This window comes from Empidonax traillii, unplaced genomic scaffold (genome assembly GCF_003031625.1).
Source record: "Empidonax traillii isolate 1590-97213 ecotype Southwest subspecies unplaced genomic scaffold, ASM303162v1 scaffold82:size1209730, whole genome shotgun sequence".
Taxonomy (NCBI): domain Eukaryota; kingdom Metazoa; phylum Chordata; class Aves; order Passeriformes; family Tyrannidae; genus Empidonax; species Empidonax traillii.
The window spans coordinates 98,747-122,576 of NW_020955275.1; the positions used below are offsets into that span (position 1 = coordinate 98,747).

The 23,830-nt window shown below is 37.1% G+C and overlaps 3 protein-coding genes across 10 annotated transcripts in view; 1 reads left to right on the forward strand and 2 right to left on the reverse strand.

The window, feature by feature from the left end:
* Positions 1-2,570, reverse strand: part of PLAA (phospholipase A2 activating protein) — a 19,129-nt gene extending 16,559 nt beyond the window's left edge. For both annotated transcript variants that reach the window (XM_027881004.1, XM_027881002.1), the window contains exon 1: positions 2,385-2,570. In XM_027881004.1, the coding sequence (XP_027736805.1) occupies positions 2,385-2,533 (149 nt within the window). In that variant the 5' untranslated portion in view covers positions 2,534-2,570. The remainder of the gene's footprint in view (positions 1-2,384) is intronic.
* A 147-nt stretch (positions 2,571-2,717) lies between these two features.
* The window catches only part of IFT74 (intraflagellar transport 74), a 35,665-nt gene continuing 14,552 nt past the window's right edge, over positions 2,718-23,830 (forward strand). Inside the window, exons 1-15 of one of the 5 annotated variants that reach the window (XM_027881006.1) lie at positions 2,718-2,780; positions 3,326-3,467; positions 3,907-4,042; positions 4,539-4,587; positions 5,426-5,524; positions 5,711-5,771; positions 6,221-6,280; positions 7,233-7,294; positions 14,996-15,134; positions 16,104-16,166; positions 17,098-17,241; positions 18,345-18,385; positions 19,648-19,727; positions 20,826-20,828; positions 22,801-22,854. In XM_027881006.1, coding sequence (XP_027736807.1) covers positions 3,351-3,467; positions 3,907-4,042; positions 4,539-4,587; positions 5,426-5,524; positions 5,711-5,771; positions 6,221-6,280; positions 7,233-7,294; positions 14,996-15,134; positions 16,104-16,166; positions 17,098-17,241; positions 18,345-18,385; positions 19,648-19,727; positions 20,826-20,828; positions 22,801-22,854 — 1,108 coding nt within the window. In that variant the 5' untranslated portion in view covers positions 2,718-2,780; positions 3,326-3,350. The other 4 variants (XM_027881005.1, XM_027881007.1, XM_027881008.1 and 1 more) reach the window with 4 other exon arrangements.
* LRRC19 (leucine rich repeat containing 19) lies at positions 8,499-14,435 on the reverse strand. Of its 3 annotated transcripts, none has more exons than XM_027881011.1 (5): positions 14,304-14,435; positions 11,869-11,961; positions 10,436-10,946; positions 10,027-10,233; positions 8,499-8,927 (listed from the first exon to the last, which is right to left on the reverse strand). In XM_027881011.1, exons 1-5 carry the CDS (start codon positions 14,328-14,330, stop codon positions 8,602-8,604), a joined length of 1,164 nt encoding a protein of 387 aa, XP_027736812.1. In that variant the 5' UTR covers positions 14,331-14,435; the 3' UTR covers positions 8,499-8,601. The 3 variants fall into 3 exon arrangements, with proteins under 3 accessions (XP_027736812.1, XP_027736811.1, XP_027736813.1); XM_027881010.1 differs by having other exon boundaries at positions 10,436-10,949; positions 14,304-14,434; XM_027881012.1 differs by lacking the exon at positions 11,869-11,961 and having other exon boundaries at positions 10,436-10,949.

Below are 23,830 nucleotides of genomic sequence, written 5' to 3' on the forward strand. Positions count from 1 at the left end.
CGGGCAGATGGAGCTCGCTAGCCCTGTAAGGCAATCCATCTACGTCCTGAGGACCTCGCTGCCACCGTCCAAGCGTGCTTGGCCCCGGCAGATGAACCTCAGGATTAAAGGGTGGGCTCAGTTCCGCGCACACTGTGTCTCACCTAAAAAATCCAATGCGCAGGCTGGAAGGTGGAAAGACCTTCCCTGAATTAATAACTATGCTTGCATTGTGCTAAATAAGCATTACAGATGGTCTAGAAAGAATCAATAACCTAACAGAAATACTATATCCCAGCATTCCTGCCCAGTAGCCAACACTTAAGGCTCTACACTTCTTTTTCAGTAGTGGCAGGCCTTGAAAGACTTAAGTTTTTGTTTTCCTTTGCTCGCTGGCAAACTTTATGCCAAGTGTGATTAAAAACAGTTACAGTTTGCCTTTATGAAACCTTTTGCTGTCTTAAGTCTCAAATATGTATCCCAATACAAGCTAAAGTAAGAGAGCACATAAATGAAGGAAGTTTACTGCCTGCCAAATCTTTAAACTGCCTCTTCATGAGAAGCACTTGAGAGGTTTAAAAGTTAAATAGACCATAACTGATTCAAGCAGCACCCTCATTTCTCCATCCTGAGTGAAACTCAATAGCTATAGACTAAGTGGAACAACCTACTTGTTCCCACAGAAGAAACATACAGGTTGTGATGCTGTATGCTTGGTTTGTTTTGGTTTTTCTTTTTTCTCTTCTGTGATTGTTGCCTCACCCTCAAAAAACATATCATACTGTCATCCTTCATAGTCTGATGCTTGGAAAGCTTGAAATATGTAAGGAAATCACTATATTCTTCTAAATTCTAAAATATTCACTGAAGGTACAGAGAACCAGTGAAGGCAACACATATTCCTGGCAAATCTAAACAACAAAACCAGCATATAGCAGCGTGCTTACCCACTCAGCCCTGGCTACTGTAATCCCCAAGTCTTCAGGGCAGAGAAAGATAATCATTACCAACACTATGACTGCACATAAGCTACTCATGTCTTCCTCTCAGAGTCAAAAATTATGGGTTAGAATTAGACTTCCTTTTCTGCTCCAAATTTCTGTGCCATTTGACAATTTCTTTCCTTTGTGATGAGAGACTTAACAAGACACACTTAATGGGATTAGTCTTCCTTCACCTCAGTTGCAGAGATCAGTATAAAGACACATGTAAGCTTTCAGCAAATTTACCGACTGTTTTACTGGAAGGCAGTGAAGCTGCCAAGCAGCCTCAGAATGCAGTTCACAATTTGACACTACAGACAGAAGAGGAGGTACATCCTGTGTCTTCCAGCAATAGCCTGCACCTCCACCCTCTGCTGAGCACATTGCTTAGCAGTGCTGCTTCTGGTCACACTGATATCCTGAAAAATTCACTTTGTGAATTCAACACAGCAAATTCAGTAGGAGACAACCCCGTGCAACATGAATATCAAAAAAACGAATGTGCTTTTCATTTTTAAACACCTTTGTGTATTTAAACTTTCTGTGCACTTTTTTGTTCATATTCCTTTTTTTTGTTCAAAAAGCAGCTTGCTCAGCAAGGACAAGAAAAGATGGGTTTTTTAAAACCCTCAAAGCATACTGCCTTACTGGCAACACTTAGCAGGAATACTTTGGCACTGAATACCGTGAGGTGGAAACAACGTTACTGACACCACCCGGAAAAAGATGCCCAGATTTACTGGCATTGTTATCATCTGTAAAGCAGGCTGGAATATTGATCTGCAGCTAACTGCTGTATAAAACCTCCCCAACAGCAGGCATGCCAAAGCTGGGCCTGTTCAGCCTGGAGAAAAGAAGGTTGTGTGGAGACCTGACAGCAACCTTCCAGTGTCAGAAGGGGCCTACAGGGAAGTCACAGAGGGGCTTTTCATGAGGAACTGTAGTGGCAGGACAAGGAGTAATTGGTACAGATTGACAGAAGGGAAACTTAGGCTAGAGATACAGAAGAAATTGTTTATTCCGTGGGTGGTGAGGCACTGGAACCACGGAAATTGCGGATGTCCCATCACTAGAAGTGCTCAAGGCCAGGCTGGATGGGGCTTTGAGTAACCTGGTCTAGTGAAAGGTGGCCCTGCGCACGGCAGGGGGGAATGGGACCAGATGATCTCGAAAGCCCCTTCCAACCCTTTCTCATCCCACTATTCCATGCAAGCGACAATACCACACACAAGCACCTCCAGAACAGACTCCCCCCGCCCGCCGCCTCCCCCGGACCCGCAGGTTCAGCCTCTGGGGGGGACAAAGCCGGGGGGACCTCACCAGCGGGCCTCGGGCGGGTCCCCGGCGGCGCCACCTCCGCGCCCTCCTCCCGCGGGGCGCCGGCCGGAGCGGGCCCGCCCCGCGCAGCAGCCTCGCACTCACCCGTCCGGAGCCCAGAGCCGCGCCGTCCGGTCCCGCGACACGGACACGAAGCTGCCCTCCGGGAAGAGGCCGCGGGCGAGACCCCGCACGTCCTGGCCGTGCCCCAGCAGGGAGCAGCGCAGCCGGAACGCACCACCCTCACCCGCCATGGCGGCAGCGCCCGCCTGACACAGCACGGCCGCCACCGCGCCGGAAGTGTCGTCACCTGGCGCGCCTCTATAGCGCCCCGAGACTCCACGTCCCGGCAGGCATCGCGCTGCGTAGCATGCGCCGGCTGCGCTCCTGCCTCGCGATGCTCCCTGGGAGTTGTAGTCCTCGTCGGCGGCCGCGGCGGGCGGGGAGGGGTTCGCACCCCTCGCGATAGCAGCGCGCGCCGTTGCCGCGATACGGTGGCACCGTGAGGGGCTGGGCCGGGGCCGGGGCCAGCGGGGCGGGAGCGGCTCCGCGGGGCGGCGGGAGGCGGCTGAGGGGGCATAGGAACCGGGATTACATAGCGGATATAACGTACTTAATCCAGCGCGGGTTGCGCGGTCGCCTTGGTGACTGGCGGCGGCTGACGCGCCGTCGTCTCCAGACAACCCGGGTGGTTTTTTGCGGCAGCCGCTCGCTCCCAGTTTGTTTCGTGAAAAAAACTTGCGTTCTGTGGGCAGATACTGCGGCACTAAACGCCACGCGGATAAGCCGAGAGCTGGCTGAGCACTGAAAAGTGACTGGTGCCTCACCTCACTCACGGTCCTTCCTGAGCCCTGTCACTGCCTTGTACCGACCACTCAAGAAGTGCTCTGCAGAGTCAAAAGCAAACAAACAAAAAAGCCACACAACCAAACAAAAAAGTCCCCCGGAACTTATTTGAATACGGGGAAGAGTTAAGCTTTAAAGAGTTGGTCTCTGATAGTTGTAAGGACCCCGTGCAAATCAAAGGACCGTGTCTCTTCTTTCCGGAGAGAAGTTGAAAACCAAACAACAATGTCCAGCGGTCACAGACCTCCAATAGCTCGATCTTCCTCCAGAGCAGGAACAGGGCTGACCTCAAGGCCTGCCTCTTCATCACGGACTCCGTCAGCAGCCAGAATAGGAACAGCGGTATGTTAAAAGCATTTATTATTAACTTCGATGTATTTAGATTTTTATCCTTTCTTTGTTTGCTTGTTTCTTTTCTTTTTTGGTACCATGACTGGAGTCATGGAGGTTTTTTTTAAGTAAGAACTTTTAGATTTCAATTTTTTTGTAGAAGGCTTTGGTTTCTACTCTTGACTGAATGGGGTTAAGGAGGTCCAGCATAGAAAGTTCACGTGGGAGACCTTAATAGCATTAGTGTTGCAAACAGATGGAACAATGAACAGCTGCTCAAAGGTAATCCCTTACCCTTACATAGCTTTGTTTTCCTGTAAATGCTAAAAGATTCTTACAGATTGAATACAGAGACTGACTGATGTTTTTAATTGCTTTGGCAATCACACAAGGCAATAAACTCATAAGTCAGTCTTCGGAGGTTTATCGTTTGGCTTTTTTTTTTTTGTAGATGCCTCCTAGTACGGCAAGACCTGGTTCTCGTGGTGGTCCTTTGACTGCTGGGGGAGTTTTATCATCTCAGATAAAAGTTGCAGACCGTCCAGTGACTCAACAAGGATTAAGTGGAATAAAAACTCCAATGAAAGGTATTTTGTATAGAAAATAGTTCTCAAGATATCTGCAGATGTTTTAAATGAATATTCAGGTGTTTAAAGGAAAACTTTTCATTGCTGTATAAATTGCAGAATGAATGCTTGTGATTAAAAGGAGCACAAGAAAGAAAATGAAGGTTAAAGCATCCCTTTTATTGTCGTTGCTCTTGGCTCTCCTCAGAGAGGATAAAGGCTTTTCTGAGCTTAAAAATCATTTAAGCGGATTTAAAATAATTCAAAAGAATAGAACAAGATTAATTGCATCTTCTTCATCAACTACAGACTAATTAAAATTTTCTGTTATATTGTAACAGTAATGTTTATCTTCACAACTGTCTAAAAATGCCTTTTTTTTTTTATATATATCTATTTAAGGACATTAAAATATAACAGTTTTCTGCCTGTGAATTTTTCAAATTGTTTTTGTAATTTACAGTTCATCAAAATTAGATTTTTTCTAACAAGAAATCATATTGCTCTCCTTTATCAGGTCCTCAGAGACAGATAATGGATAAAACATATTACCTTGGGGTCCTGAGGTACGTGCTTACAATACATTCAAACTACAGCGGATTTAGTGCCCTGTTCTCTTTCAGACACAGAGTTTAAGCTTAACAATAAAGTGGGACAAGTGGTGTTCGCTTGCACTGAACTGTTACAGGAGTCCTGCTATAACAGTTACGGTTGTTCTGCATATAGTTTGTAGGAATAAAGGAACTTCATGCTTATGTCCAAGTACAAGCAGATTCCTTTAACGGTTTGTTGGTGGGCTTGCTAAGTTAAATGCACTCCCACAGCATTAGTAAGAGGAGGGTCAGTGATTTGGAGCTTCCACCTGTAGTGCTTGATAGGTCCAATAGCTCCATTTGTACGTAGCATTGCAAACAAAACACTTCATAGTGTACATCACTTGGATTATACATTGAGCTAACAATGGTGATGGCAAGACCTTGGTGGAAGCTGTTGCCTGTGGGTCTTTTTCAGTTGATCATAATGCAGATTTGAATAATTAGTCCTAAAATATGTAATTTTAAATATGAATGATATCCACATTCTGTGAAGTTATCCCATGGGGATTTTTCTGTCCATTTGAGAATAATTCACACCTGTTTCACCAACAGGGACAAAAAGCTTATTAAAATATTCTATTTGACATCAAGGTTTTCTAGCAACTTGCATCTTCTTATAACTTCATCTGATGCACCCACTTTGCTTTTTTCCTCACTTATTCAGCTCTTCTTTGAAATGCTGATTAGAAACAGTGCAGTGCAGAGAGATACTAATTGTAAATCTCCTACAGTAAAATATATTAGCCGTTCTAGGTGTGTTTTAGTTGTATATCCAAATGTTAATGGGGTTTTTTTTTATTTCTTTCAGAAGCAAAACAAATGAACTCACAACAGAAATTAACAAACTTCAGGAAGAAGTAGAAATGTACAAGCAAGAGAAATCTGTCTATTTGTCATATGAAAAACGGTAAGATGTATTGCAGCTAATGCAGTGCTGACTTGCTCAGTCACGAGACTATTCTTGAGTACTGGGCAGGCTTCAAGGAACCAATAAATAATTTTTTTTTCATGTTTTCATTTTATTTTTTTCAATGTTTTTATTTTTACATATACAAATCTTCCCACCTCAAGTTTGACTTTTTGTTTTAATTAGGGCAGAGGCATTAGCTGGTGAAATCAAGGAATTTCAAGGTCAACTAGCAGACTTCAACATGGTATGCTGATGTCCAATTTTGATACTGAATGCTCTCCCTTCTCTCATTTATTATCTCATTTACTTTGTACTGCTTTTGCTTTACTTCAGCACCTTTTTTATCGACATTTCTCAGTAAAAATGTACTGGTTAATACTGCCTTTATTCAGTTATTGGAAAGGAATGGGATGGAAGCTAAGGAAAACATAAAACAAAAAGGGAAGTGTACTGTACATTAGGAGAAACGGCTGCCTGTGGATTTAAGATATTGGTGTGAAGTATTTCAGGGTTTAGAACAGCTACATATAATGATGATTAGTTTTTAAAAAAGGCATGTAATCTGTTCAGATTCCCAAATCACAGTTCTTCCATTTGCAGTAACTGAACATTTCTGTGTTTTCATGAACACTATGCCTGGCTTTTACTTGTTTATTTGGAGCAATAGGAGACTGGAATTCTGTCTCATTTCAGGTTTTGGATATACTTAACACCAGTACAGATATGACAGAAGTGATTCGCAATTCCAATATGGTAAGAATTATGGTGTTTGCTATATTTTAACAGTGAAATGGTGTGTGTTACATTCTTGATGCTTTGCATGCACGACATATCTGAAAAAGCACAGCACTCATTTAAAACTTACCCAGTTTTTCCGGTTAAATTATTCATAATGTTGGGAACATGCTTATAATTAAACAATTGTCTGAAGTATTGCATTTACAGACCCATAATAGTTGCCTGTATTTTAGATTTAAGAAGGGTGTCATTCCAATCCAAATTATGATTGTTAAAATGTGTTTCTTTTCCTGGGAGCACAGAGCACTAGTCATAGTCATTCAAGTAGACTGCACCGCCTTTTAAAACTGACTGATCTTCTGACTATTTAATTCTCTTTTGTCTTCAGCCTTTTAAATGTATTAAATAGGTCTCTGGCACGACCAACCACAAAACCAATGAGCTTTGTTCTTCCTTTACTTTCGTTCTTTATTTTCTAGCGCAGGTATAGTGTTTCTCTAAGTGTTAAGGCATGAATGGCATTAAGCATGTTTCGTTTCTTATGATCACTTTGTCCATAAAGAAAAGAATCTAGTTTCAGAAAAAGTTGTTTTGGTCTCTTGAAAAATTATCAGAATATTTCTTGGTCAAAACAACTTCTTTGTTCCCTGATTAAAAAAATGAAAACACAATGTCTGTGTCAGGAAGAGAAAAATGCTTTGCAAGTATTAAATTTTCATTCTGTCTGGACACCGAAGCAGTATTTTACTAAGTGTTCCAGGAATAGATCCCACAGCAGTAGTAAGTGAATCAGTTTCTCTGGGGGTGTTTAAAAGATGCATAGATATGGTACTTAGGTATGTGGTTTAATGGTGAACTTGGCAGTGCTGGGTTAAGGGTTGGACTTGACCTTGGAGGTCTTTTCCAGCCTAAGTGGTTATATGATTTATTACAAACGTGATTGTATTTCAATATTATATCTTTTAAGTTAAAGGTACAGAATGACCAAGACGCTCAGAGTATGGATAAAATTTTCACAGAAAGACAAAAGTAAGTACATTAAGACATGCTTCTCTAAAGCTGTTGAAATCATATCTGAACTCCAGAAAATGGAGGTGTTACCTCCTGCCTCAAGTGTGGGATGCATATTCCATGTGATATCTGAACAATTTCAAGGTGATGCATCAGTGCCAGGCTGCGTCTGGAGTTCTTAGCTTTAAACTCCAGTAACTGCCCTGGAGATACAGGAGGAGTTAGGTGGCAGTGGAGACTCCTGTCTTTTGCAATCTGCTGTCAAAGTCCTCAGTTTTGGAGTTTTGTTGTGGAGTAACAGAGAAAAGCAAGCAGAAGTGGGAATTAGATCTTTGCATGTCTGGTAAGGTAGGGTTGTGTAGGGGGAAGGGTGAGGATGGTGAGATTTTTCCAATAGGAATATGTAAGCCAGGAGAATGTCTTGTATAGTGAAAAACTTGAGACAGTGACTTTTTGAGATGTTTGATTTAGGGACAGGAAATGTGCAGGAGGTAGGTACATGATTCTGCTTGTTGCCACTGAAAGCAATCTCAAGAATGAGATTTGTATATGTCAATAAGTACTTGGAAAAAACAGTTTACCAGTTTATAACAAGTCACATTTCAACTATACTACTGCTTCCAACAGCTCTCAAATGGGTCTGTTCTGCTGATGAATGCATTTTTAAAGTGTTAAGGAAATCTGAAGAGAAAGTACTTGGTTCAGTAGCAAACTGAGGTATACAGGTGTTAGGTGTGCTGTAATGATAATTTGTCATTGTACTGTATGTACACATTGAAGGGAACACAGCAATTGGTCTTTCTTACTCTGCTAATTTAGGTATACAACAATTCCCTAATGCTGTATTGTATGACTGTGTTGGTTTTGGCTAATAGACTACTGAGCTGTGACAACACTGATTTGGACACAATCCCCAGTCTGACTGTGGTGTGCTTCAAAATTTTAGAGAAATTATTTTTCTTTTCTGGACCTCTTCACAACTAAACCATTAGTGATTATACCAACTTCACTTGCTACTTTTTAAAGACTTGTTCCTGTTAAGCAATATACAGTAAGCATTCCCCATGCCCTGCCAAATAGATTTTCATAAAACATGGATTGTATTTTTTGTGTGTTTTGAAGTATTTGTTATGCCAGTAAGGTGTGCACATCGCCACATTTTTGAACTCCGTGATTGATGCAGCAAAACCCTGTTACAGATTTGACGAGATGAAAGGAGATAGACTGCATAACTTCATTTTGTATTGTATATGAGCAGTGTAAAATGGAGGTACAAGTGGTCTGCATTTTTGAAAAGTCAGCGCCATTATCCATTGTTTAAGGCATTAACTCTCCTCATTTACGTAAGAATCAATGTATTTATCCTCAATAAATCCATCTTCTCCATCCCCAAATGCCTGAATTTTCTCAAAGATTACGATGGGTTCTTCACTGTTTGTACGCAGAAATGAAGGAGAAGGACTCATTTCAGCTGAGAACTCCTGTTCAAACCTCTCTGGGTCATTCTCTTCCAGACGACGGTGTCGGTAGCTGATCACGTAATGATACCATGCTGGGCATTTTACAGCAGTAAAAATCAGGAGTGTAGTGCCTAGGACAAACCCTAGGACACCTGCCAGGAAGGTCCAACTTTTGCCAAGAAGTGGTAACTCTTTAAAACAAACAGGAAAAAGGAAGAGTCATTTTCATGAGGAATTCTAGCAGGAGCTCTAGTATGATTTTTTTTTTTTCATAGTCAAATTGAGAACTCACAAAATAAACAATGATAGAGAATTACTGAGTGTCTGCAGAGCTTTGATATAATGTTATTGCTATGCTATTAAGGAGTCAGTAACATCACAGAGACCAAAAATATATGTGCATCTCATATTTCCTAGTAAATAAATCTACTATGTTTATTTATAAAAAATAATAGTTTCAAAGCCAGACAAAGTTCCAGGAACATATTTAAGATAACATAATAATTTTTTTCCAAAATTTAAGTACTAAAATTAGGCTTTGGAAAAAATTATCAGTAATTGACTTCAAATTCTATTTCCCAGGCTTAATTTTCTGTATGGGGATGTCTGCACCCTAAAATATTATGTCTTTTGTTTGGCATATCCCTTCAATTATGTTTCTTCTATAGTAAAACGTCAGTAAACTGTATTCACCATTACTCTTTATTTAGAAGCTGTCTCTGTGTGCCTGCCACAGTTCTAAAATAGATTATAGCCTAGTACAGTTAAAGAAATGTGTGGCAGTGGTGTCTTATCTGTATATTGATACAGATGCTTTGCCAAAAGCCAAACTAGAGTATCAGAGAATAATGATGGAATTAACATAGAAAGGTGAGGAGACTATTATTGAAATTTCCAATATGATGGGCATATCTATGTCCTTTAAAGGGGACACAGCTGAGGGCAGGAGTAAAATTTTTTTTTTAATTATATTTTTTTAAGTTGCTTCCTACTTCTGTTAGGCAGAGATCTAGACAATTATTTGAATTTCAGGACTTTGAAATTTCATAATCATTTTTCCATATCATTTGGGAAATCGTGTGGTTTACCCATTTTGAACACTTAATGAGTAGAGCTTAATATTTACCATAATGTGTGTAACTGTCTAGGAGAACCTGGAAATCTGCTTGTTCTGTAGCCCTGGATGTTTATGGAAAATGAGAGTGTGCTAGGAATACAAAATGGTATGAAGTCATGGAACAGCAAAATCAAACAGCTTACAAGAAGTAAAGTGAAGCATCTGTCTGTTACCTGCACGTGTTCCATTGTTTCCAGTGATGTTTGGAGTCAGAGCTGTTATTAAGGCACTGCTTCTAAGGTTGATGACAGGAGTGGAAGTTACAGTGTTTTCTAAAGCAGTTTTTTCAATTTTGCAGTCAGCTGGTTGGATAGGGATAGCCATCTTGATGGAGATTTTTTCCTTGGTTGGTAATGTACATGTAGTGTTGCTTTCATTTTCTGTGAACGTGAGCAGTGAAAAGGCTGTGAGATATTGTTAACATTTTGGCACTCTATTCTAAAAAAAAAATCTCATGGATAGCTATTGTATTACTGCAAAATGAGGACAAGTTGATGGTGGATATTATCCACAGCAGAAAAAAGGAAGGGTAAAACTGTTTGGTATAAACAAATGTGAAGTGCTGCTCTTACCAAAACTTACCCAGCGTAACATTGGAGGAAGTTAGCCATATCTGTAAGTCAAGGAGGTCACAGGAGCAGATCCATGGGTTTCCAGCTAAAACAATTTTAATCAATTTAAAAGATGATTTTATATGAAAATAGTTCAGTAAGTTATACTGTAGATTTAAAACCGTCAGGCTTTCTAGAGAAGTAATGGCATCTGAATCTAGTTGAGCAATCATGTTATAGGATAGATTCAACACTGAGAGTTGATTTAATCCTGCAAATGCTGCTTTATGAACTGTGCTAATATAATTGTTACTGATGTCCAGATATATGAGTTTTTTCAGATTGCAAAAGCTGTTCTTATGCAGTTCAGTAATCCTGTTTTCATTCAGATGAAGTTCAGTGAGGTTAATAAAATGTCCAAGAATCTCTTTGTCACGATCATTTAAAGTGATTTTGTTGTTTTTGAGGCTTAGTTTAGTAACGTTTTGAGAAAGGTTGGCGGAGATATTAGAGAGGTTCTTTCCAGACTCCTCACAAATGACCTGTTGAAAAAAAGAGAATGACAACAATTAAATACTGTAGAAAAGTCCGGTAATGAAGATGTCTCATTGATGACCGTTAAAGGCAAATACAGTCTTGTATTTTTTAATGCTGCCACTTTAAAAGAAAAGTTCTACTGTTCCTCATGCAGTTTTATTTATGTCTTTCTCAATTAATTCATGGTCTGGTCATACAGGAGAATTAATCCTTCTACTGGATAGAGACCTGAAGTTCCTAACAACTCAGTGCTTTAACTCTGAGCTGCAAGGCTCTTTCTATGATGGTCATCCAAAATATAACCAGTATGACAGGCTATTTTGGAATTAATAGGGGTATCTGTTTTAAAATTTGAAGTGAAGCTTGATTGGGTAGAAAAAGGATTTCTTTCCCACATAATCTGGAAGGGTGTCATAGAGGAATTTTGTTCTGAAAATTAATTCAAATACAGCTTTTAAAATGTATTGTTTAAAAAACTCTAGTCTTTAAAACATCTGTAGAGCAGACCCTCAACAAAACATTATTATAAGTTTTTGTTATATCCCCTAAATTCATTTTAGTTTTCTGTGTTGAAGTTTAGCATAGCTACAGTCTTTTCAGATTGGAATGTTTACTCCCAATACCTTGAAATACTTATGTTTTCTGAAAAGAGTAGATTTATTTATGTATGTACAGGAGGCATTCCTGTTGTCTGTGGAGGAATTTGTCTGAGCTATAAAATTATCTCAAATGTGTTTCAGTGATAATTCACCCACTTACGATGACTACCATCAGTTAATTGTGCATTTCTCAGAAAACCACTTCTTATTTGTCATTTTATACTTCTTTCCTCAGGAATTTTATGTTTATGGAACAGTTTTTAAAATGCCTTCTACTTCAAGGGTGTCTTTCAAAAATAAGGGTAGTTCACATCCATATAAAACTTACAGTTTGGGAAGTAATGTTGCAGTCAGCAGTCACTGGATTCAAAAACAGTATTCCAACCCAGACCACAAGCCAAGAACGTTTCATGTTTAAGGCCTAGTAAAAAACAACACTTTTGTATACCAAGACCAGAATACCAGTGTCTACTGTAGTGGTAGTTTAATAAATTAGTAAGTATAGTTTTTGCAATGATAATTTAATAAATTTTTTCCTACATGAATACTTTGAAATGCAAAATTAAGCAGAAAAACAGAGGCTATCATAATTAATGAAATTCATCTTTCCCTTAATTGGGCCAAACTTAAAATCTAGTAAGCAAACTGTGTCAGTAATAAAAAAGGGATTGGTTAGACAAGTTAATAGGTAAAAGTTTCATAAATGTGTAAAATGAATAGGCAGGGCTGTACTCATTAATATCCCTGATAAAGCCATTGTGGGTACTGGAAGACTGTGACAGACATAAACTGCAGAAAGTATTCAGATTGGCATGCTCTCCCTAAACAATTTCTCTTGTTGCCACTGACAGAGGCAGAATACTGTAGTAGATAGAGGGTTCGTTTGTCCAGTCAGATTTCTTTTATATTCTTAAATAAGTTATTAAGCATTTTTTGTGAATTATTAGTTAGTAGATTGATATTTTAATCTCTTTTTTGTCCCCAACATAACATATCATATGACATAAACCTGGACCTCTGTATTGCACTAAGTAAACACAGTTCAATCTCTTTTGATGGAGGTTTTGTACAGATTTGAGCTTTATTTTTTGAAATACGGCAAAGTTCCTACAAATTTCCTACACAGTTTCGCTGCAACATAAACATCTCCCAGAGAAAATGGCAGTCATTATTCCTTTCGAATTAGATGTTATTTGCAGGATGTATTAGTTTTGAACCATATCTGACAGATGTTAAATCAGTCCCTGTTTATGCCACGCTAGAATGGAAATGTTACATAAAAGGTAGATTAATGTTTAATTTTTGCATTTTTTTCTTAAGTGTCTGAAAAGATAGTGGATTAAGTGAATCTCAGTATATCCTTCCAAGACTTGTATCTTCCAGAGTAAAAAAGACCTGAAAGTTAGAGTGTAAGGTACTTACTTAAAATGCTTATTGTGTCTTGAGTTGTACAGAGTATTCATTGAATTTAACAGAGAAGAGTGGGGGAAATTACATAAAAAAGCTTAGTTGCTTGAACACTGCTAAATATAGACGGCCAGTCGGATTTTAAAAATCTCCACCGTCCATAAAGAAAGTTCCAGGAGGCCTTTGCTGATCAGAATGGAATAGATGAGGTCATAGAACAAATTGATCAAGTCACTTAATAGCTTCTATATATTTGCATTGCTGAGGATTGACCTCATTCACCTAACTGAATCAGCCCGAAGACCTGATATAACTTCTAGGAAAGAAGAGGAAGATAAGTGCCACTTGCTCTGCTCTGACCCATTGTGTGTTTCTACTTCTGTTGGAAACTTACATTAAATACAAAAAGACTTCGTAAACCTTTTTGCCTTTTATCCATTATCAGGGACAAGGGGTAAGCAGCAACCACTGTGGAATTATGTCCTGCCATAGGTATGCTCTTGTCGGTGATGGTACTGGTGGCCTGTATATTTTTTAAGCCACTTTGTGTATTGCTAGTGGAAAACACGATGCAGTTTGAGAACTCCTGAACTTACTATTTTAATAGTTGGATATTGGGGAATATTTGGTCCTTAAAGGCACTGCTTCTGTTCAGAAACAGAGCAGGTCTTAACCTGGTAATGTAGAAATACAGATTAGTGGTAATATTGCAGTTCACAGATTTTAAGAAAAGAGTTGTTTTAATAGAGCGGGGAAAATATATTAAACATTATTTTGAAAGTTAATTCATAAGTTACTAACAATCAAGTTGAAAATTTGAGTTGTACATATGTCTTAGTGAAAAACAGTTCCTAGTTTTTACTTTAGTTTCTACTGAAAGCTTAAATGTTTTTTTTACAAATGTGATTTCCTGCATTTTGTGTGTGAATCTATATAATCAGTAGAAGAACAGAAAAGCATCTGTAATTTTAGTTACAGTTTAGCTTTTTACTAGAACCAGACTTTGAGAATTGCTATTTAAACTAATTGCTATGGAAAGAAACTCAGCCTGGAAATACATTGGTAATACTTTGACATTTTCTTGTAATAAGAAGTGCTTTCTTAAAAAAATTTCCTCTGAGAACTTTGAATATTTTATTATTTAACAGGTAAGGTAAGAGAGTTTATATGATTGGATAGTCTGTTCAGAGACTGTTCCCCAGCTTTCTAATGAAGTACAATTTACTTAACAACTTGGCATGTCCAAGGTTCATAGTAATTCCTGAAGCTTTGAGATGTATTTTATTCCAGACTGCATCAAAGTTACACTAATAAATCTTTGCCTGCATTTTTAATTAAGTGTGCCAAGTGTCTTACCTTTCTGTTGCTTCTTAAAGGCAGCATATGTACACATATGTGGGTTTTTCAATGCACTGACAAGAAATAACATGGTGAAACAGCACTTTGTTTTGCTTCAACCTTTGTACTTGATGAATAACCAGGCAGTGTAAAAAAATAATAAACCTAGAAAATCCTTAGCAAAAGATTGACTAAGTTGAGCAACTTCTTATAATCATCTTGGATTTAATTGGATCTGCAGCCAATAGGAATGCCTAATAGTAGTATGCTGAAGTGTCAAGTTCCAGATCATAGAGGAAGCACTGAGTCAAAATGCCATAGGTAATTTACAAGCAAGTTGAGTTATAATCAACTAAAGAAATGCTGGAGACAGAAAAAGACGTGCATTTTTTAAGCGATCATTCATCAGATGAGGAAAATGTGAAGGAAGGTATTTGCATACTGAAGTAAAGTTCTCTAGTAGTTAGTTAAATCTGTGTTAATTCTTGTGTTTCGGAAGCATCATCAGAGGAGCTGCAGGGTGTGAACATAAAGCTCCTTATTTACAAAGAGTTGCAAGTGCCATAAGGACATTTATTGTAAGAGCTATATTTCAGGAAGAAGTTCTAAAAACAAATTTTATTTGCTATGGTTGGTAGCATATATGTATATATTCAGAGAAAAAGGGATTATAATGATACACATACACTGTGTCAAATAAATTTTTACAGCACGGAAAAGTTAATTCAAGCTGTAGAAGAAGATATTGAACATGAAAAGATTGTGGCAGATGACATAATAAAAGATATGTCGCAGGAAGATCAAGCTAAATATATGGAGATGAAGGCTGCTAATGAAAAACTCTCCCAGGTTGGTTTGTTTCATTGTGCTTACCTAAAGTATTTCTTAAAAGGCTTCAATGGTTCTAGATTTAAATACTAAAGAGCTTGACAACAGACTAATACAATAAAATAAAAAAAGCTTACTGGTATCCTAATCAATTGTAAAAGTGCCTGAAAATAAATAGAGCAATTGACTAAGACCAAGTACTTTCTTTTTATAACCCATTTTTTAAGAATAAGTGCTGTTCCTAATTTTCCTTTTAAATTTGGGAACTCATATGCAGATTTTAAAAGCCACTGCAATACTTATGTGTTTCATCATGTGTAAAAAGTAAGCAAAAGGGAAGTAGTTCACCTGAGTAGAAAGTTTTCTTTCCATGTACAGAAGTGAATCTGACTAGGTTTTTTTCTGTTGTTATTATTGTATGTCTGAATGTATTAGAAAAAACTAAATGGGCTTTATAAAATTTTTATGACATGGTAACAACAGGAGTAAGATTTCTAGGCTCTCTGACATGATCTAGCTTAAGTTATACAGGCTTAAAATGTCTCTGTATAGTCTATGCAGAGATGTTTCCCAGCTGTCTTAGGATGAGCTGAATCAGTAGTCAGGGCTTACCTGTCTTTTAATGAACCACGAGGAAACAGTAGTGGCAACTTCAGATTTTAATATCTGACTCTAAACTTCTGAAGTAGAAATAGTAAGTTCCACCCTCATTGTCAATTTTAAGAAAAAATTGGTAGAAAAAGGCAAACAATTTTTTGGTCATAGCCCAACTGTAAATAACAATGATAAGAGTAATAGAAAAGTTGGATGCTGAAAGTAAGGTGTTATTATATTTGAGTTGCTTGAAGGAACTGGACACAGTCTTGTCTTTAAAATTTTTGAGAGCAGCAATAGGATGATTTACAGCATTTTATAAATACTAAGGTTAAGAACTGAAAAGTAATAAATTAATAATTTTTATCTGAATTTTGCATTTTGTTACCTTTTCAGGAATTGCTTGTTCAACAGCAGGAACTGGATGTATTAAATGTAAAGGAAGAAAATCTAAGAGCTGTAAGTATCATAACAAGTATTCTCTGTACCAATCTTCCCTGAACTTTAGTGTAAAATATAATACAGTACAAAAATGCCTATAATTTTTTTCCCTAAATTTTCAGATATTTCTGGATCATGCCCTAGAATGGGAAGGCAAAGCTGCCTCTATATTTTCCACCAATAATTTCTAGTCAGTTTTGGGTAAAAATTCTTTTTGCTAAATGCCAAGTACAAAATTTTGATAGCAATAGTGACCTTTCCTAGGTTTAGTAACTCATGCAGTTTCAGATGTTTTCCGTGACATTTCATTGATTTAGTAACTCTCTAAATTATCATTAACATCCTTCTTAAGGATTCTTGTGACTTAATTTTTTGATATGTTTTCAATTTTCAGAATGTCTGAGAATTATTTTCTTGTTCCACATTTCAGTTCAAAAGCAATTGGCACTTGAAGCACAAAGTGGTACCAGATGATACATATTTTTATACCATATATATACATAAATGCTTACTTCTTATACACTGTCATATTGCTAGATTAAGGAGAATGTTCTCATATTGTGTCTTTCCTGGATTAAAGGATCTCTGAGCAGAAAAATACAGTCAAAAAGTATAATTTACAGATACTATTAGACATTTTTCAGTCCTTTTGAATATTGTATATAGTTTGAAATCCCCTAGAAATGGTGAAGTAGTAAATCTACTCAGAAAATTGGCCTGAAGATGAATTCATCAAGCGAGAAGTAGCTGGTTGGGATATTCTGTTGTAGAAAATGCAATATTGACAATACGGATTTTAAATTTTATTTTTATACCATCTCTGAGTTTTTTTGTAAGAAATAAGCTTCACTTGCACTGTATAGAAAAGTGCTGCTTGACTGAAGCATAATTTCTACAGTGCTCTCTTGCCATCTGAAAATAGCTGGTTGGTGTTTGCTTTTCCCAACAGGAAATAGCACAGTCTGGAGTGAAACAGGAAGCTGTGCATCTGTATGAAAAGCTCCATGAGCTCAAAGAACGTCGAGATCAAATTATTGCTGAGGATAAGAACAGGGAATCTCCACAGGAGGAAAGAGAGAGATTACTAAAGCAGGCAAGAACATAAAATATTGCTATGTGAAAGACTCTCTCAGTCAGTATTTTTAGGGGTGATAATACTTTAAGTACTTGAGTTTGCCTTTACTTGCATTCTAAGCAGCACAAATAATCTGAAATTATGAACAGTTAATGAATTGGGAGGTTGGGATATTTCAGGTTCATCCAAAAGCTATAGACCTGTTGGAGTGGGTTCAGAGGAGGGCCATGAAGATGATCGGAGAGCTGGAATACCTCTCCTTTGAAGACAGACTGAGAGAGTTGGGGCTGTTCAGCCTGGAGAAGAGAAAGCTCCTGGAAGATCTCACTGCAGCCCTCCAGTACCTAAAGGGGGCTTATAAAAAGAGGGAGAGTGACTTTTTACATGGGCAGATTGTGATGGAGAGAAACTGTTTTAAAGTAAAAGGTGAGATATTTAAATTGGACACTAGGAATAAATTCTTTATTGTGAGTGTGGTGAGGCACTGGAAGATGTGGATGCCCCATGGCTGGAAGTGTTGGAGGCCAGGTTGGATGGGGCCCCAGGCAACCTGATCGAGTGGTGGCATCACTGCCATGGTGGGGCTGGAGGGGAGGTGAAGCATGGGTTGGAAATAGATGATCTTTTAGGTCCCTTCCAGAACAAACCATTCAATGATTTTATGAAAACAGAATTGGCACAGGCAGCTTTTCAGCTGATTGACTTGTTGCAATTCACTTGTCATGTAGTTTGGGAAAACTGACCCAATTGAACAGCTCTGTAACATAACTCCAGACAGTATCCTTGTGGGTACTGAACATGTAAACTAATTCAGGAGCAATTTAAACAGTTTACAGTGGCCTATGCTGTGTTGTGTAACTGTCTGTCTATACCATGTGGATTATTGGTCTGAATGACCAATGGTAAGTGTATCTGATTTTTAAGTGTATGATTTTAAACATTTGGAAAAGATAACACTTGAATCATACCACTTCTTTTGGATGATGTGACACGAAGTTTGTGATTTCATACGCGGAGTTTCTATTCCCTGTACTTTGAATTTAGAAATCTTTTTTTTCCTTTCCTTTTTTCATTTGTAGATTTTATTTCATATGTTAATGGTGTCATACTTTTTTTCATAGGTTAAAGACGATAGTCAAAAAATAGCAAGCATGGAAAGACAGTGAGTAACCCCATTATACTGTTGCTATAAATTACATGTACACCCTAAAGACAGTCGAGTTCCATCATATATTTCTATAGACTTTTAGAACATCACCACATTTTCAAACCTGTTTTAGTGGTAACATTCCACAGAGAATAGAATATATTCTTCTGTTTCAGGTAAACAACTTTTATAGTGATAGAACATTTAGATCTGCATAATAAGATACTTCCATTCCTTATGAATATTGAGAATACACCTTGAAAATTATAAATTGGTAATTGCCCTGACCTAAACTTGTTTAAGGCTTAAGAAGGCATTCATCTGTAAAAAGCTACTCCTCTGGGACATCGATGAAATTGAACCACATTGTGCTGCAGTCACATTTTTAAGTTTGTTATGTGTTCTTAAAACATAAGAGTTACAAAGTTGCTTATAGAAAATTCCATTCTAAAGAATAAAAGGGCATTGCTTCTTGATTCTTGGGTACTGGGCCTTTCTGAAATTAGCAAGAAAGTCAAGTAAATTTTATAATAAATATTAAAGTTTTGGGGGGATAGTTAAAACAGTATAATATTTTGAGATTTTGAGGTTTTGATTTTGCTTTTGATTTAAAGAAAATTTGAGATAATTCATGAAATATCCTAGAAACAAATTTAAGTTCTTTTAAACAGTATTCCCAGCTATAATTATTGGTTAATTTTTAATGTGTTGATACATTAATTAGATAAAAAGTTGCTTAACAGGATTTTTTAAAAGGTGCAATAACAAAACATTATATTTGAGACTTTACATAGAAATGTGTTTAAGGTAATTTCTTTCACACTTTGATTGATTATATAGCATAGGGTTTTACTTTTACATGGCAATTTCTTAATGGATTTTAGTGAACACATAAGTAATTTTTAAGGAGTACAGTTATTTGGTGCACTTTAGCAATTATGTTGTACCTCTGCAAAGCTGAATGGCAACCAGCAGAGGGACTAGTTGAGTAAGTTAAGAATTACTGATGACTCAAAAAAAATTGTTTTTTAATAAAAAGGAGCAGCAGTACTTATATTTAATAGCTATTGAGACTAAAGTGACAGGTTACTTACATCTGCCTTTTATAATAACAATACATCTACCTTTTATAATGGCAATAATCCTGATATTCTTTTGTTTTTGATAAATTTAGGTTTGCAATTTTTATTCTTGATTTCTCTCTTCATTTTTGTCTTAAATAAAGTAAGTATTTTAAAAAATACTTTTAACCCTGAATTTCATTATCTATTTGTCAGGCTGACAGAAGTAAAAGAAAAAACAAACCATTTTAAAAACATCATTCAGCAACTTGATATGGATCTGGAGAATTATCGAGGTAATATGACTAGAGTTGTAGCAGACTGTGCAGAGCTGCATCTGTTTGTGTGGTATATGTTCTACCCATTAGCTGCTTGAAACTTTTAGGCTGATGCAAATGTCCATTACTCATCAACATCATCACATCTAGAGGTATAGGCTTTTCTTTTCAGACTTTTAGTGGTGCAGTCATCAAGTTCATATTGAAAATTACCATATAAAATAATAGTACAGCTGTCTGGTTTTCTATCCCAATTTTATTTTTAGGACTGGTTGAGAAATAGAAGTTCATGCTTCTGGCAGCACTGTGGAACCAGCTCATACTTAGAAATGCTTTCATTAATTTTACCTTTTACATGATCTGTTACGCTGTCAATAAATTTGGAATTGAGAATCTTTAATAATAACATGTAAAGCAGACAATATTTTTTAATACTAGTTCAGTATTATTGTTATCAGTCTTTGAATCTTCTTTTGTTGATCTTTTCAATAAGAGGTTGAGAGCTGCCTTAAAATGGCTTTAATTTATACTTACCTCCAACAAACATGTGCTGTAGTACTTAGGCTAGGTTAGGTTGGGATTTTTCCTACCACTGGATTATGGTTCTGGAGGAAGTAACTTTAGTTTGAGCATAGGCCCTTAGTAGTTGTGAAAGGTTCTCCATAAAATGGAGATTCATGCAATGGAAAACCTTCTTTTCATTACAAGAAATCTTGTCCAGATAGGAATTACACAAATATGTGCATACATTCTGGAAGGCTTTGTAACAACTTATTTAAATTCTAGAGGACTAATGAGTTGATGTATGTCCTTTTTACTTTATACCCTTCCTTGGGTGATGGGTGTAAAATCTAGCTATAAGTTTCTTCAAGCTGAACAAATATTTCTAAATTTGCCTCTAAACAAATGTTTGATACATCTGTTTCTCATCTTTGTCATTACAAAATATTTCATATTTCTACAGATATTTCATTATTTTTGCACAAATGACCTGTTAAGACTGTTTTATCAGCTTTTGTGTTTCCAGGGAATACCATTGCCAACTTTATTGTTCTTTAATCTTTCCTTTTTGTTTGTCTTGCAACCCTTTCTCATTTTAACTTTGGAGAAATGCAGAAGGTAAGAAGTGAGTTGCTTTTTATAGTTCAGTTTACACACACAGTCCTACATTGCTGAACTGTGTGTCTTTCACTGTTTTAGAAAAGGAAGTCTGTTGAAGAAGAGAGTTTAAAGCATAGATAGGACAAAGTACATACTCTTTGTCAGCATATTAGGAGCAGTCAGGATATTCAGAATCATATTGCCTTGTAGTATAATATAGAGGGAACTCGTATGTTGGTATAACAGATGTAACATAGAAGATATTAATAAAGAATAGCTTAAGACACAGATATGTAAACTCCCAATGCTGTCTTTCCTAGTGAATGGAGAGAGAATCACAGAGGGTCATTCATACTTCTGCTCTAAGTCAGCATCTTGGTGTGCCCTTGAAATTCCTGTCGTCCCTCCCTCCCCAGTCACTTCTGGATTGGTATTTAAATGTTATTACAAAACACTCCAAAAACTTCAGCTCCTAAAGTTTTTTAGGTAAATATAAGGTGAAATAGACAGTAAAAAAAAAATAACTAAGGGTTTTTATTTTTTAATGTTTCAGGATTAATATTTCAGTGTTAGAAACATTTTTGAGTAGGAAAAAAATAAACAGAATATATAGAAATGACTATTTTTAGTTTTCACTTGAGAAAATCTAAATAAGTAAAAATTTCACCCACTTTTTACATGTTCCTTATACTAGAAGTTAACTTTACCTGATTAGTCAAAGTCAGCATTAACTCATAATGGAATAGACTCAACCATTCAATAATTGCAGGAGAGGCTAAGATATTGATGTAATAGTGACATGTTTTAAAGAAAAATTGCCTGTAAAGGCATTTCAAAGTTGCAAACTTTATTTCATTTTTTTTTTCTTTAAACAATTGGCAAATCATATAACTGTTTCATGGCTCACTATTGCTAGATTTTTTTAAGAAAAGGCTGAGTTATTAAATATTGAAGACTTTGCCTTGTAAATGAAAGAGAGAGTCTGGCAAGGAACAAAGCCACAGCTGCAAGGAAGCTGAAGCATAATCACAGTCCCGTAGGGTCCCACAAGTGTTCTTATTGTTTGTATATACTAGACCAAGAGGAAAGCATAGGGGGATATACAAATAAAAAGACCTGGGGAAATTTGCTTGCTCAGTTATATCTGTATCTATTTGTTCCTTTTGGAACAAATTAACAATTTAAAACAAATTAACAATTTAAAAACAAATTAAAAGATTAGGTTAAAAATATAAAAGACTCAAATAATTAATATTTTTGATACTTGAAATTTAAAATTAATTAAAAGAATTGTCTCCTTGTGACAAATAGGTCTCCCACTTTACTAGTGCATTTAAATTTCGATCTGTTTATAGTCATAGTGGAGTTCAACAATAGAGTGAATTAAGTAGGGTATGTTATCCTTACTTCTAATATCACTATAAAGAATTTGTATGGAAATGGTTTTTTAAACTTAATTGTAGAAAGCTTTCTCTGCATTTAATTTTCCTACACCATTACTTTACAGTTTTCCTGTTTATTTCTCTGAGATTGTCACACTGTTGTTTGCAAGCTGCATGTCCTTATGAAATTCCACTCTAATATGTGAAAGTGCTGTTGAAATGGCTCCTATATTGAGTTGCAGAAAGTTTTAACTAACCATAGTGCCCAAATACACAGAAGTATTTGTCCTCTACTATTGAAATAGAGACTTTAGAAAAATCATATGAACTTCCTTTGTTCAAATCAAATATTTATGTCACTCCTATTTATCAGAAATTTTAACCTCTAAAAGGTTAAAAAATGCATTGAGTCTGATTTATTTAGATAAATATCTTTTTTTTAATGTAAAAGTCTTTGACGTAGTCTGTTCAAGTGACTACATTCAGTGACATAAGATTAGTCCTGTAGTTTCTAGGCATGTAGAAATTTTAAGACTGACATTTTGCATACATAAAGGAATTCAGGACTAAGGCAATGTAAAGTTAAATCAATGTTACATCTGTTGCAGGAGAAGAAAATTGGAAATACAAGGAGCTCAAGAAGAGTGAAGAAAGTATGGACAGTAAGTCATCTAATATAATTCAATTAGGCCTAATTCCTCTAAAATACAGGTTTTCTTGTATTGTCAAAACACAGATAGTTTAGAGCTGCAAAGAATGTTCTGATGTTCTGATCTTTACATAAAGTTTCTACCTCAGGGCAATGTAATTAATATCTTAGGACTTACAGGACAGTCATAAATTTTTCAAGCATCTGAAAGGCTTTTCATGAGTCATTAAAGGTCCTAGGAACATAGCTTTAATTTATGAAAACAAGGCTGAAATTAATTGATTAAATTATTAAAAGCAGAACTTGAAGATGGACAAGTGTAGAAATTATATAATTCTTCAAAATTAAGGCTTCTCATATATATACATTGACAGAGATGGGAAACCAAATAGCCCCCTTGTATTCCAGGAGGAAATAGTTGGTGACTTACTGAGTCATCTGGATCCTCACAAGTCTATGGGACCAGACGGGATCCATCCTAGGGTAATGAGGGAGCTGGCAGAAGAGCTTGCCAAGCCACTCTCCATCATCTTCCAACAGTCCTGGCTCACGGGGGAAGTTGGCAAATATCACCCCAATCCATAAAAAAGGCTGCAAGGCTGACCCTAGTAACTACAGGCCTGTCAGCCTGACCTCAGTGCCTGGCAGAGTTATGGAGCAGATCATCCTGTGTGCAATCACACAGCAGCTACAGGATGGACAAGGGATCAGACCCAGCCAGCACAGGTTTAGGAGGGGCAGATCCTGTTTGACCAACCTGATCTCCTTTTATGATCAGGTGACCCACCTGGTGGATGAGGGAAAGGCTGTGGATGTGTCTATCTGGACTTCAGCAAAGCCTTTGACACTGTCTCCCATAATATACTCCTGGAAAAGCTGCAGCCCATGGCTTGGACAGGGGCACTCTGTGCTGGGTCAGGAACTGGCTGGAGGGCCCAGAGAGTGCTGGTGAACGGGGCTGCATCCAGCTGGGATCCAGTCCCCAGTGG

What these genes read in the sequence shown, in the direction of transcription:
- LRRC19 (XM_027881010.1), bottom strand. Translation starts at nt 14,330, where the DNA reads ATGCTGCCTTTAAGAAGCAACAGAAAG. An exon ending in GCAACATTACTTCCCAAACT is followed by an intron (nt 10,950 to 11,868) that starts GTAAGTTTTATA and finishes TCTTTTTTTCAA; the next exon opens with CAGGTCATTTGTGAGGAGTC. An exon ending in TTCCTCCAATGTTACGCTGG is followed by an intron (nt 10,234 to 10,435) that starts GTAAGTTTTGGT and finishes TCACGTTCACAG; the next exon opens with AAAATGAAAGCAACACTACA.